Source organism: Taeniopygia guttata, chromosome 3 (assembly GCF_048771995.1).
Source record: "Taeniopygia guttata chromosome 3, bTaeGut7.mat, whole genome shotgun sequence".
NCBI classification, from domain to species: Eukaryota; Metazoa; Chordata; class Aves; order Passeriformes; family Estrildidae; genus Taeniopygia; species Taeniopygia guttata.
Genome location: NC_133027.1, coordinates 104,265,649 through 104,280,106, shown reverse-complemented (window position 1 = coordinate 104,280,106; position 14,458 = coordinate 104,265,649). Strand labels below are relative to the sequence as shown.

Sequence of the window (14,458 nt, the reverse complement as noted above, 5' to 3'; positions counted from 1 at the left end):
TACTGTACAAGTGAGGACTGCCAGGACACTTAGAGTTCATAAAGCCCAAGTGCTCTGGTGGGCAGGCATCTCACCAAGGACAGACACATGCACAGGCCAACAACTCAAACTACAGCTCCTGTGCTTTGTGTTTTAACTGCTTTGAAAGCCTTTCATTTCTTCTTTCATTGCTTTGAAAACATCAACAGGCAGATCTACTACTGATATTTGACTGATATTTGCAATTTGTCATAAGCTTCATAACTGAAATGCAGATGGCAGATTAAAACAACTGATGCAATCGTATTTTGGATCCTCAAATAAAATAGAGTGCAGCCTCAATTTCTTCTATGCTGGTCTATCAGTCTTTTCAAGGCTTTAAGTTTTACAAAGCATAAATACTGTTTTCAGGCTAGGATCCTGACATGGCATGGTTTCTGCTTTCATTTGGAGTCTGGAAGGAATTGCAAAAGGAGAGACTAACAGTATTTATGGTTTAAACTGGTACATTCAAACTACCTCAAAAAGTTCTGCTTCAAGTACCTGTAAGCTACAGCTCACAGGCCTGAAAATGTCTACAAATGCTGTAATTCAAAGAATTAATAAAATTTGTTTCAAGCTTAATAGGTTTAGTTAATAAATTTTAATCTTGTCTAAATAAATGTTGTATTTGTCTGAAAACAAGACCTTGCATCCCTGTGTTTTCCTATCTTAAAAAATATACAGCATACTCAAATATTTTATAATCTCTTGGAGAGAAAGGATTTACACTTCTTAATTTTAACAGTTTTCTGCATAATCAAGGCTCAAGGGGTTTATCTGATTGAAATTAAATATATTCCTAAAAAACTGTTTTCAGGCAAAAATAATTTTCTTGTAGCTACAATGCAAATTGTAAAGAAGCTTGTGAAAGAGACAAAATCAGTTACTGGTGGAGGTGCAACTTAATGAAGTTACCTACCTTAAACTATAAAAATGAAACCACCACAAATGCATACTTTGAAGTACAATATTTTTACAAGAAATTAATCACAGCAGAAGCCATGATGACTTTCTGGTGATGCCAGTTTGAAGAAAGAAACACTGCTCCCATGTCATTCATAATTATGTCAGGCTTCCCTCAAGAGAGAGATAAAGAGGGAAAAAAAAGCATTTATCCTCAAGGGAGATTAAAAAAAATATCCCCATTTTGGTCTCATTCATAATATAAGAGATGAATGGAAAGAAAAGGGGCAATGCAGCTGACAAAAATGTGAGATGAAAACAGGAATGGCACACAGCTCTGGATCCCTGCACGGAGAGCTGTTCTCCCCACGTTAGCCAAAAACCTGCACAGAACCCAGGGAGATCAACTGGTGGGAACCAGCTAATCCTAGTGGCTCATTAATTCTTTTGGTTTGTTTGTTTACTTTAAATGCAAGCACATTTTTGTGGGCATTCAGTTTTCAGAAGAAGCCACATACCCTGAAAGGGGATGGATTTGAAAATACAAAAGTATTACTGCTGAGACAGCTTGGTATAGCACCCTGCAAACTTGTTCAGATTTCAAAATGAATGCTTTATGAGACAAGAATTACCACACAACACTTGGAACACATGAAAAGATTGTGCTTTTTAGTGTAAGACTATTTTTTTCCACTTGTTAGGGTTTCAGAATAAATATATTTGAAGGATCTTTCTAAAGGAACAGGAAATTAACTATGTTCTATTATTAACTTATGTTCCATTGTACATTTACTTGAAAACACTTTATTAATTTTCAGAATTAACTCACTAAAATAGCTATAATAATTCATACCAGCTTGCTGAGACATTTTAGATATTTAAAATAATATAACTAAAATTTTTCTTATTTCTCTTTTTTGTATGCAAAAATAATGCAATAAACAACTTGCTTGGATATTAAAAGGATTTTTTTTTCCATTTTGGTTTAAAAAGGTCAACATGAACAAATAAATGCTGAGCAATATATAATTAGGTGGTATTTACATAAAAAGTTCTTCTCTTTTTTTTTTTCTAATCATCTTTTTCTTTGGCAGGGGGACAGACTGTTACTTCTAATTGCCAAGACATCCCACAACACAAAATATTGGCCACATCCCTACGTCTTAGGAACAGCATGAGTTTTGGGCAAGAAGAAAGCAAATTCACTGTTTCTTCATGCACCTTATTTCCTCCATAGGATCTTTGGGATCCTCTAGAGGTAATGAGGTGTATAAAACGACAGTTATGACAAATTTATGACATTGCTGAATATCAAATTCAGCCAGGCTCACCTGTTCCCAGAGACAACCTCAGGAGATGCCATGAAGGAAGACACAAGTATCTCGTGGCTGCACAGCACTCCATGAGGACATGAGTGCCACCTGAACATCAGCAGTGGAACCTAAGGTCTCTTTACATTTGCTACCATTCACAGGTGCATAAATATAGCAGGAAATTTTTCCAAGTTCTTGGCAATACATTTTGTGCATCTGAGTTTGGAGAATGTCTCTAACATTTTAAATGCTTAGTGGCAAGCTTGCTATAGGAAACAGTCAACAAACTAAAAAAAAAAATTAGAATTAGATTGAAATAATTAGATACAAGAGCTCCAGTTAGAGAATTATTTCATTCTTTAATGCTTATTGTTATTTGTGTGTATAGCTGGATTACTCCCAGGTTTCTATCAGCTTCTTCCAACAAAAAGCTCAGTGGAGAGAGAAAAATTGTTGGACGCAAGACATAAAAAATCCTTTGAGCAAATGAAGATCAGCTTTATACACTTTGTCACACATTCATTAAATCCACACAGTCTGAACTACATTTACTCTTTTATTCTGTCACCTGACAGTTTGCATTGCATGGCAGGGCCAAGTTGAGAGCAGGCACAGACAGAGTGTATGATGAATTGTAGAGTGTTCTTCTCCAAAAGAAGGAATACTAGGAAAGAACCTGGCCACATCACTTTCTGCAGCTTTATAATGTATTAGATATCACAAATAACCTTTAGCTAATCGATGTTTTCTCATCTGTTACCAAATGAGACCCTTGCAAGACCTTCCAACTGAAACTTTTAAAAAGTGAAGTTTAACATCAGACCATGCACAGCTTGCTGCTCTGTTGTATTCCCATTACTCACCCAGATAGTGTTTGTACTTTTACAAGCCTCCCTCCTGGGGTATTTCTCTAGTTGCAAATTTAGATAAACCACCACTGAGTGCTCTGTACCTCAGCACCACTGAGGACAGCATCCAGTGATCCCCTTAATGCTGTTGTTAATGCTGGCTTCAGGCAACAGCAAAGGACTTGAAATTGCCTGGAAAAAACTGGTCTCTTGGGTGTACAGATATGCTCTGCATGATTTGTGCACATTTTTAATACGGTACTAAAGGGAAGTGCTCACAAAATATCAAATTATGTACCTGGATATACCTCTCAGGGTCATGCATTGCTGTTGTTCATCTCAGATATATTCTGTGACTGTGAGGCAGCAAGTAACTGATGTGCTTTAGACTGAAAGATTTGCAATATTGGACCTTGGGAGTCAGAGACAGAAGAAGTCATGAAGACCATGTCTTTTTTTTTTTTTTTTTTTTTTTGTCAGCAGAGGAACAACACTGCTGGACTGGGCTGAAAATTTATGAGGAAAAAGTCCTTTTTCTGAGGCAGCTGAATTTACCTCACTGCCACCCTCAAAGCACTCTGTTCCATTACCTTTGCACATTTTCTAGGCTGCATAGCAGCTCTCTGTTGCCCCATATTTTACATCCATATAAAATATATGATGTCTGTAAAAGTATAATTCTCACCTAGTACACCCAGAGGAGCCACACAATCAATGTGACAATACAAAGTTTCAGTAATTCAAAACCCAGGGAATAAACCTGTGCCTGCTGAAGAGTTGGCAATAGTATATATTGTTGTACCAGGACAGGTTCTGGGGATTGGTGAGATAAAATAAGGATGGAGAAGACAGACAGGAAAAATTCCCTATCCTCTATGTATATATAGAAACACACAACACTGTTTTAAACAGCTTTGTGACAAAGGAAGATTTCAGCCAAGGTGCTGGAAACTCCATGGCCCCTGGGTGCTGGAAACTGGACTGTCATTCCACTTGTGCTTTCTTTTTAGCTGAATTTGTTCTCTCCAACTAGTCTCTCTGATGTGCTCACCTGAATAAACTACCACATATTGTACTGCCTGTGGACAGTCTTTGGGTAGCCAAGCCTGCTTCAGAGTAAGGATTAAACTACAGAGCAGAAGTTTGTGAAGACTGAAAAAGCCTGGTATGGTAAGCACCTTGAGCAATGACTAGCATGAAAGAGCCAAAACAGTATCTGGATTCCCAGAACATGAAGTTCAAAAAGAAAAGTTGCAATGAATTTCATTACAGTTTGACTCAAGGTAAATACTTGATTAAAGAAGACATTACAGTCTGTAAGCTCTGTAATTTTCTTCACACAAACTAATCATTCCAGCTCCCTTCTACTCTAGTACATATTAATTTTTAGTTTTATAGCTTTCAGTGAATTCTTAAATAACATTTACTTTTTCCTTGCACGCACTATTTATTTTTATTCATACAGACATCCAACAAAACCTGAAGAAACTCTGCATTTTATTGCAATAACAGTCAGACATAATCCTTGGGAGACAAAATGTATTTCACTAATTTAGTTTTTGTGGCCAAGTGGCAACTAGGGAAGAAATATGACCTCAGTGAGTAAGATAGTAGCCTAGACCTGGAAAAATGAATTTGAGACTCTCTTTTACCATTGCCTTTCCATTTTACTTTGGGAAAGCAGAATTTCCCAACCCTTAATGTCATTGGCTTGATGTCATTGACTAACAGTTATTCTGCATAAAGCAAGGCACCCAAACAGGCTCCCTGTGCCCCAGCTCTGCTCCTGTGAATGGATGTAACAGTACATTCCTACCTCCACATTGTGGTGCTCTTTAGAGGGAAGCAGAAGGGATCAAGGGCAAATTAAGTTTTCCATTTACCCCAACAGCAAGCAGGACAAACTCTTTCCACAATTCTCTCTCATTAATCTGCTGTGGGAGGTTGTGTCACCTCCCCATGCTTCACACGCCTGTGTTTTTCTGGTTGTGGCAAGATCATTAGTGGAGATGGAAGCTAATGCTGATATGGTTATCTGTTTTCTGATGGTTGTACTGAAACTCATTTATTTTACACAGAACATCAAATGGGCGTTGAATGCTGATGAAGTGGTTTTTTATTATCAATCTGTGCTTCTGGGCAGAGAATCATAAATGCTAAAATATCTAAGTACTCCAAGCAAACTTCAACAGTTTTTGCCTTAAGGTCCATCTCACAGATGATGTAAGATAATATTGCTTCAAAATTTCTTTTTTTATCTCACAAGTACAGTATCTGACCTAAAAATTTCATAGGAGGATATTTATAGTAGCTACGAGAGTTATTTTTCATCAGAATGTGCTTGTATATTTCTCTGAAGGATTATCTCACATTCTGCTGGTCAAACCACTGGAACACAGTTATTACACAGCATCTAAATCACTATTGGCAGCATCTCCTCAGGCATGCGTGCCTGGACTCATGGAGAGAAGAGCTGACAGGCATTTTAAGGGTAGCAGTTTTGGAATATGTTTTAGCAACAAGGCAGGGGAGAAATCACAAAATACAAGACATTTTCCCAGCTTACCTTTAAAATTCAGAAGTAGTGTACCATAAAAATAACTCAGCACATCAGAACTCTATATTTACTGAAAAAAGAAAACACAACCATGCTGATGCTCAAGGCAGATTGATCTAGAGAGGTAAAATCAGCTTCTAAACTCCCAGCCATATTTGCTGACAAAAAACACTCCCAGAATTTTTTTCTGCCCATGCATCTGGCATGCTCCAGAGTTCCTGCTCACCATAGTCTGGGTGCCCAACACACTCTCCTGCTCTCCCTGTCCCATCTTGGGCTCTGTAGACCCAGCTAGCCCCATGGCCACTGTTAAGGAAGGAGTGAATCCTTGCCAACTCCTGACTGTTCACTCAAGTCTCCCATTTCATTGTGCCATGCCCAGAACTGACATGACTTGGCAGCCCCCTGCTATTCCTTCCAGTGCCACTGGATATTCATAAGGACACAGGATTTAAGTTAGAAGGGGATTTATAAGGCTCCAGATCTAGTTCTGTGCTACTGCAAATAAATATCTCCCATGGTACTGAGGCAGGTGACCTGCAAAGGTAAAGTCGTGTTAGTAGGAACACACCAATGTACATCATTTGTGGATGTGCCTTTAAGAAGCAGAGAAAATTGAGATTTAAGATCAAAGTCAGAAGTCCACGGTGCTTTCCTGTACTTAAAACAAAATCAATATAAAGAAACATACAGCTGGAAGGAATGCTAACTTGATAAAATCACAGTAAATTAGGAGTCCTTTAAGGCAATGGATGGTGTAGCTTCTTCCTCAGAATTAGGCACTTCAAATATTGACAGAACTTGTAAAGCACAATCAATATACCAATTCCTTTGTGAACTATTAATTATATATATTGCTGATGAATAATCATTTAATTAGCATAATGGGAGGCTTCAGTGAAAAGGCCCTCTACCAAGCGTACTGGACCTAAAAATAGCAATAGCTTTTCAACCGTGACGCTTTGCATGAAAATGCAAATGCTCAGCTTCTGTTCTTAACACTTGTTACATCGCTCAGCCAACACAGAGCTCTGCTTATAAAGGTTGTGCCCCTTATCACTGCAGTGCTGCCATGTATCATTGGTTCCTCTAAGGCAAGGTGACGAGGGGTTTGGTATGGATTACCTGAATCAGTTCATCAAGCTCTGTTGCATTCACACAGGAATGCTGAGATACAAACGTCTGCTTCTGAATCACAATGGTGGTTCTCTGGGAGGTCTCATGAGGCTGCTCCAGGGCTTTAAATACTGTTGCTCCAATTATTAAATACACGACTACCACCAGAAAAATTGTTGAGACTGTCTTCCATTTCATAACATTAATGGCCGAATCACTTTCCTCCCTTGAAGCAAGCACGGTAGGCTTGGTGGAAAATGATAATCTTGGTTTGGAGTTCTGAGTGGCCGATTTGGGATCCAGCAAGTCAGGTGCCGCCACTGGCAAAAATAGAAAAAGAAAGTTAATGTTTACAGTGCCACTCAGCTAAACTTCTTGCCAAGAGATTACATGAATTCTGTTGCTTCTAAATGGAAGTCCTAAACTGCTTAATCTTTCTCTTAATCCCATGACACCTTACAACATATCTGTTGCTCTGAGTAGTAGTGTCCATGCATAAGCACATTTGCAACGTTTTCTATGTCTGTCCCCAAGATATTGAATCATTTCCAAAAGCAGATTTCCCCTACATCCTTGCATTCCATTAAATTACTCTAAGGTAGTATTTTGCTGCAGAGATTCTTCATGTCCACTGTTCTCTCAAGCACTGCTAAGCAGCTTTCCAGCTGTGTTCTACCTCAGCATTACAGAAGTATCTGGAAAATACAAAACCTCATCTCTTTCACCTATTTTGTCCTATGCTCCAACAAATGCTCTCAGAGAGCAGTTGTGTGGTAATTTCTAAACTCCCCAGACACAACCGTAAAAATAAGACATTGCTCATCATACTGGTCTTAACAGGCTAATTGTTTATTGATTACACCTTTCAGAAAACAGTGGTACAACACATGTGTGCTTACTGGAAGAGTCATGCATTTGTTAGAGCAGGTATTTCTATTTACAGCTACAAAAACCCCACCGGGCTAGGAAAAGAGTGGCTGGGTGTGTTAATCAAGTACTTGGATAACTCATGTGACTACCAGTAACTACATGGGCACTAAAAAAATCCTCCACATCAAGCGCAGATAAAGGTCTCCTGTGGGAAGATGGTCATGGCAGTGACCACACAAGCTATATTTAAATTGTTTTGAATAACCAATACATTTTAAATAGCCAAGACAGCTCTTCCAACCGCTGGTAGGAAAAGCTCAGGTCTAAATCTAGAGGAAAGTCTCCCACAGGACAGCGGAGATGGGATGCATCCCTGCAGGGAAGGCGGTGGTACTTGGCAGAGTCACCGCCTGGGAACCGTCCGGGCTCCGGCACACGCCGCTGCTCCGGGAGAAGGGCTCGGGGGGAGAGTGGCAGCCCCAGCCTGGGCCGAGCGAGACCCGGGGCACCTCTTCCAGCCCGCGGGGTGGGCGCCGGGCACTCCACGCGCAACGCGGTCACGCCTCCCACAGCTCCGGCCCCCGCCCCACGGACACCGGCGGGTCGGGCACAGCCAGCCCCCCCCCCCCCCCCGTCCCACACCTTGGCGGGGGGAGTCCCTTAGTCCCTTTCCCGCTGCTTCCTTCTCTCCCGTGGCAGCCCCCGAGCCCTTCCGATCCCCCAGGGCCGGTGCCGGGGAGCGCTCTCAGCGCGGCCGGGGCCGCCGAGCCCGCCCGGAGCGGCGCCGACCCGCCGTGGCCGCCGGCGGCGAACAAAGGAGCGGGCACCGGGCACCGCCGCTCCGCCGCCGGCCCCGCCGCCCCCTCCCCGCGGCCGGTGCAACCAGGCGGGGGACGCCCGCCGCCCCCGCGAGGTGCAGCCCCGGTAGCCCCCGGGAAGCCGCCGGCAGCTGGGATGCTCCGCCGCGGGGAGCGGCGCGGGGGCGAGGCGGCCGGCGGCGGAGCCGGGGCGCGGCGGGAGCGGGGCCGGGAAGGGAGGGGAAAGGAGCCGGGCAGGGTACAAAGGAGCCCCGGGCCGCCGCGACGAGCATCCCGCGGTCCGGTGCGGGGGAAGCAGGGGCGCATGCAGCATCCGCAGGGCTGGGAGCGGGGAGGCACGCCATTGTGCTCGTACTCACTTCTTATTTACCGACCCGGTGCCCTCTCCTCGCTCCACGGGCAGGCATTTTTTCTATGCTTGGATAGATACAGTTAGAGCAAATTTAAAAAAAAAAAAATTAAATAAAAAATGGAAAAGGAAAGAAAGGCAGGAGCAGACGGAGAGGAAGAGGCTGATGGATGGGTCTGGAGGAGAGGGAGCGGCAGGGGCGGGCGGGCTGGCAGCGCCGATCCCGCCGGCTCTCCCCGGCCCCGCGGCGTGCGAGGTGCCTCACGTCGCGCATCGCGCATCGCACATCGCGGCGCTCCCGTGTGTGCGAGTGCGTGCGAGTGAGTGCCCGTGTGTGGTGTGTGTGAGAGAGCCCGTGTGTGTGTGTGTGTGTGTGTGAGAGCCCGTGTGTGTGTGAGAGAGCCCGTGTGTGTGTGTGAGAGCCCGTGTGTGTGTGTGAGTGCCCGTGTGTGTGTGTGAGTGCCCTTGCGCGCTCCGGTGCGCCGGGCGTGCGGAGCAGCCCGAGCCCGGCGGTGCCTTTTGTGGGGCGGTGAGCAGCCGCACCGCTGCTCGCCCCCCCTCCGCCCTTCCGCGCCCCCTTCCGCGCCCCCCGCCGGCGGGGGGGGCAGCCGCTCCGCTCCGCGCCGCTCCCGGCCCGCCGGGGGTGCGCACCCTCCGCGCAGGATGCCCGCCGGGGTGGCCGCAGATGCTGCAGGGGCGCCGGGGGAGGATGGAAGGGGAGCCGGGGGGAGGCAGAGCGGTACCTGCGGAGAGCAAGGTCTCGCCTGGAAACAAGCGGGGAGAGAGGAGGGAGAGAGGGAGGAGGAGAAGGCACCGGCCAACCCCGCCGGCGAGGCTGGACCTGCCGGCGGTCCCCGCTCCGGCCCCACACCCTGCCGCCTCGCCAGAGCCTCTAGGTGAACTTTTGAACTGTCCGAAATCACCGAATTAGCAAGAGAGTGGGGACAAGAGAGGACACCTCGGCCCTCGCCGGAGAACGGCGCGGGGCTATAGGGCCAGGTTGTTCTGTCCTTCCCGGCTCGGCCTGATTTTAACCCGGTGCTCGGCAGCCCTGGTGTGTTGCTGCAAGGAGTTAACGAGGTGGGATCTGGGAGTCAGGGATGGTAGCTGCTCTCCTATCGCACGCGCCGCCTGCGCACCGCCTTCTTCCATTTCTGTCTGATAGATACATCAGAAATGCTGCTTCAACTGTGCTTTCTGCCACTAAAAAGCCTGAAATTATCCTTGCTGTCTATGCCGTGGGCTAACTCCCCTATTTCCCAGTCATCGGTCACCTGTGACACTATCCATGGGTCAGTTGTTCACACTGAGGTGAAAAGCATGAAGACAAATCCTAAAAGAGGATTTACCAAGAGAAACCAAAAACTGCTCCCACAGCCACACTCTAAAAAGTCTAAAAAATTACTCACCGTAACAAATGGGTATAAGTCTCAAGCATTTAAAGCCAGAGGCTGTATCTGCAAAATGGCTAAAGACAGTCATACATCGGGTGCTTAATGGGCTATAATCCCGCTTAAATCAGCAGCACCATCAGCAAACACTTTAGAAGTCACTTATTTTAACGCTTCTCCGTATCAATGTGACATAATACAAATGAGTGTAATATTGAGTTCCTCAGGACTCCAATTTCAGCAACATCAATCACACCACTCTCACCCTGTGTGTCCACAAGTCTGCACAAGATGCAGCACAGGGCAGGAAGCTGCCCCTGCTATTTCAGAGTGAGCTGTAGCTTATTGCTGCCCATCCCTGGGAACCAGCAGAGCACTTGTCGAGTAGTGAAAGCCTCTGGGCCCAATCCAACCACCCCTTGCAAGCAGATCTTCAGTCACAGAGGTGGCTTCATCAACACAGACTCAATACTCAAACACAAGAGAAATGTCTGCTTCTGACTACTGATACTCCCTCATTCAAGGAATTCTCAAAGATGTAAGATTCTCATACCTGAATATTTTTAATATAAAATACTCTCCCAAAAATATTCATCATATTTTCTCCTTTCTTTCCAGAAGATTTCTTAATCATTAGCCTATGTAAACACTGGCTGTTCCTATCTCATGGAAAATAATTTTGCAGGATTTCTTTGAACATCCTATGGAAAAACAGGCGTGAACATTTTCCTCCATGCTGACCTGTGTCTCCATAAAATACTGTGGAAAATACTACATGCCTTTCTTTAGCAATCTAAATATTTGGAATGAGATTTTGTTTTTCTTTGAGTGAAGGAATTATTATTAAAAGCTTAAAAAGGCTCATATTTATTGCCTACAAATTGAAATCCATGGGAAGCCTTCCAATAGCTTCAAGAGGGTTTGGAGCAGGCCTTAAATTTAGGGATTCCACCCAATGGGAAGAAACCATTTTGAGATCTGCTCCAGGAATTACTGCATTGGTGCCTTAACCTTAAGACCTGAAGAGCTATCTCTGGGAAAGCAGTTTATTTCCATTAAATACTTAGTAAACATCTCCAAGGTCTGCTATCTGTTGGCTGCTGTTTTCCACCTATTGTGATCCCAGATGCAATCCTCAGCTGGATCCTCATCTTACCACTTACTTTGAGTGGACTTGAGCTGCGCATTCTCATTTCTAGCAGGGATATAAACACTCCACATACAGTATTGATCTTCAAATTCAGCAAGAAAACCAGTAATCCTTTTTGTAGTCTACAATAAAAACTACTGTGTACAGCAAGTCTTATTTTCTGGAGGCCTTTTACAGCACTAGCCTTTACTCTATGGAGTCATGCCCATCAGTATTTTTCTTTCTTGCAATGTACACCACACATTGTTTAAATATTATGTGTGACCATTTTGCCCTCAAATTTGGAACTGACATTCGACCAGCTTGACGCATCAGGCCTGAGCTTTGTTAAACAAACACACTTAAATACAATGCTGACAATACTTCCCACTAACCAATACAGACAAAATTAAGTAATAAAAGGGACTAAAACACAGAGCTCCAGCCTTGCAAGCAAATGGATTTGCTGCTGAGCCAAGGAGATTTATCTGAACAAACTGTAAAAAACTTTTTCTAAGGTTATGTATAAGCAGGTTTGTGTATTTCATGCTAGCATGAGAAAAACTCACAAAGTACAGGGCTGTCAAATGCTGTCTAAAAATGTATTGGCATGAGTTTGGGATGACCACAATACTCACAGACGGTGGGTGCTGGAAGCTACACAACTCTTTGAAATGTTAAAAGTAAGCTCAGTCAAGAGAGACAGGCATGCAGCATGCAGAGGAAGTCAAAGCTGCATGATAAACACAGCAATCCCATATTCATGGAAATAACAGCTACAGATGAGTGAAACGTAGCTTTGATAGGACAGGAGGTCACTTGCAGCGAGATAGTTATTCCAGAGAAGTATTACCCTATGAGGACCTATTTAAAATCTCAAGTAAAAAGCACTCTTACCTGGCACTAACACTTTCTTTTCCTAATTCAGGAGCCATCTCTCCCTGGGAGGTCATGAAGAACACTTGCTTTGTGTCCAGAACAAGAGGCTTCTGCTAGCCCCCACCTATGTGAGCAATAAATGCTCTTCTCCTTTAACCCACTGTTTAATGGGAGGTACCACAGGTTCCAGCCTTCTTCAATCTTATTTAGCTGCTGAGAATTTCTACATTCCCAAGGGACTGCTATGACAAGGGTTCCAGTGAGGGCATTTGCCTCCCTGACTTCAACAGCAGCTTATTCACGTGGGCACCTGTTTAATTGACCACAGGGAACCTGTGCCTCTTATCAAACAATGCATTGCTATAGGCTTTGGGACCTCCTGAGCACAGCATCCCCTCTTCCTCATCACATAATAGCAGGAAACCTCTGCCTCTCTTCAGAATTTGGCCAAACTATACACCCAGTTAAAGTCAAGGATAAACCTCTGCTATGGCTAGATTTTATTACCAGAAAGCTTTGCAGAAACACTACCAGACTTGCATAGTAAGTTAATTTTAAGGTTCATTTTACTTATACAGCAGGACTTACAAATTACTTGTCTCTTGACTTCTTTGGAGACATTAAAAGATCTCTGTCAGTTCTTTATGGATAATTATGACATTAAGGCCATGCCATGCCACTGTATTTCACCGTAAACCATTAGTTGTATCCTGCTATGGGAATTTAAACTAAATGAGGGACTAATGGCACACAGCCTACTTCTATTTGGAGCAAAGGGGAAGGCAGACCATGTTGTTCATAGGCAGCAAGGATGCCAGGCTGCTCCGAGTGACCGTGCTGAAAATACACCCTCCCAGCAGTGGGGAGAAGGCAATAGGCAGGAAACACTTGCAGCTAAGTGGTACTCAGCCTTCCTCTTCCTCTGAAATTGGTAAAACCCTAAAATAGACCCATTGAAAAATATGTGATCTCATCTAATTCACATTTTGAAATTAGTTAAGCATACATAGGGCAACTAGAATATGTACTTCAGAACCACAGAATCATAGAATTTTTAGGGTTGGCAGTGACCCTAAAGACCATCTGGTCCCAACCCACCTGCAGGGACACCTTCTACTAGACCAGATTGCTCAAAGCTGTATCCAGCCTGGCCTTACACAGCTCCAGGGCCTGGGCATCCATAACCTCTCTGGGCCACCTGTTCCAGTACCTCACCACCTCCACAATAAAGGATTTTTTTCTAATATTTAAAGTAAAATTCCCCTCTTTCTGTTATACCCATTCCCTCTTGTCCTATCACAGCAGTTCCTGACAAAGAGTCCCTCTCCTGCTTCCCTGTAGGGCCCCCTCAGATACTGGAGGGCTGCTATGAGTTCTTCATGCAGCCTTCTCTTCTCTGAGCTGAATTGCCCCGAATTTTTCAGCCTGCCTTTGTAGGGCAGGTTCTCCAGTCCTGTTATCGACTTCATTACCTCTCTGGACTTGCTCCAACAGTTCCATGTCCTTCTTATGTTGGGGTCCCCAGATCTGGATGCAGCACTGCAGGTGAGAACTCACCAGAGCAGAGTAGAGGGGGAGAATCCCCTCCTTTGACCTTCTGGCCATGCTCCTTTGGATGCAGCCCAGGATTTTGTTTGCTTTCTGGGCTGTGAGTGCACATTGCCAGCTCACGTTGAGTGACACCTCCCAAGCATGTCAAGGACCCTCTGGATGGCATCTCTTCCCTCCAGCGTGTCGACACAAGATATTGCGCACAGCGCAATATTAATGAGTTCTACCTCTCTAGCAAGTTATTACACCTACCAGGAGCATCCGTCCTACAGTGTGACAAATTATTTATTCAGCAGAAAAGCCATTGTTTCTCACCTCATCAGTTACTAGAAAAAAATGTTTACATGTGCTCATCTATTTTTATACAGCTCAGTTGTCAGTCTTAATTATGTTCTAATTCTTCCCATTGCTAGCAAACCTTATCTATTTATCCACTTGCAGCAAGAGGGAAGTTGTTTTAGAACCTGTAAAGCACTGACTGTTGTAATTAATATTGTGAATGTGTATTTTTCTTTACTGACTTGCAAATCTCCCAGTGGGTTTCCTCCCTGCCTGTGTCGTACTATCAGACCTAATGGGATTTATTTATCACATGTTCTGCCACTGTTTTTTTCATATTTTTTTCCACGAATCTATTATGCCTGGAGAGCTTCAGAAGCAATGATTATAACTAACTTTCAGTGCCATTCTCATCAATGATAAATGTGAATTGC

At 44.1% G+C, this 14,458-nt stretch overlaps 1 protein-coding gene across 4 annotated transcripts in view; it reads right to left on the bottom strand.

Annotated features, from left to right (window-relative positions):
• Positions 1-14,458, bottom strand: part of KCNK2 (potassium two pore domain channel subfamily K member 2) — a 127,985-nt gene that overhangs the window by 67,373 nt on the left and 46,154 nt on the right. For 3 of the 4 annotated variants that reach the window (XM_072927552.1, XM_012572394.5, XM_030269118.4), the window contains exon 4: positions 6,768-7,078. In XM_072927552.1, the coding sequence (XP_072783653.1) occupies positions 6,768-7,078 (311 nt within the window). Of the gene's footprint in view, positions 1-6,767; positions 7,079-8,805; positions 9,536-14,458 lie in introns of those variants that run through there. The other variant, XM_012572395.5, reaches the window with a different exon arrangement.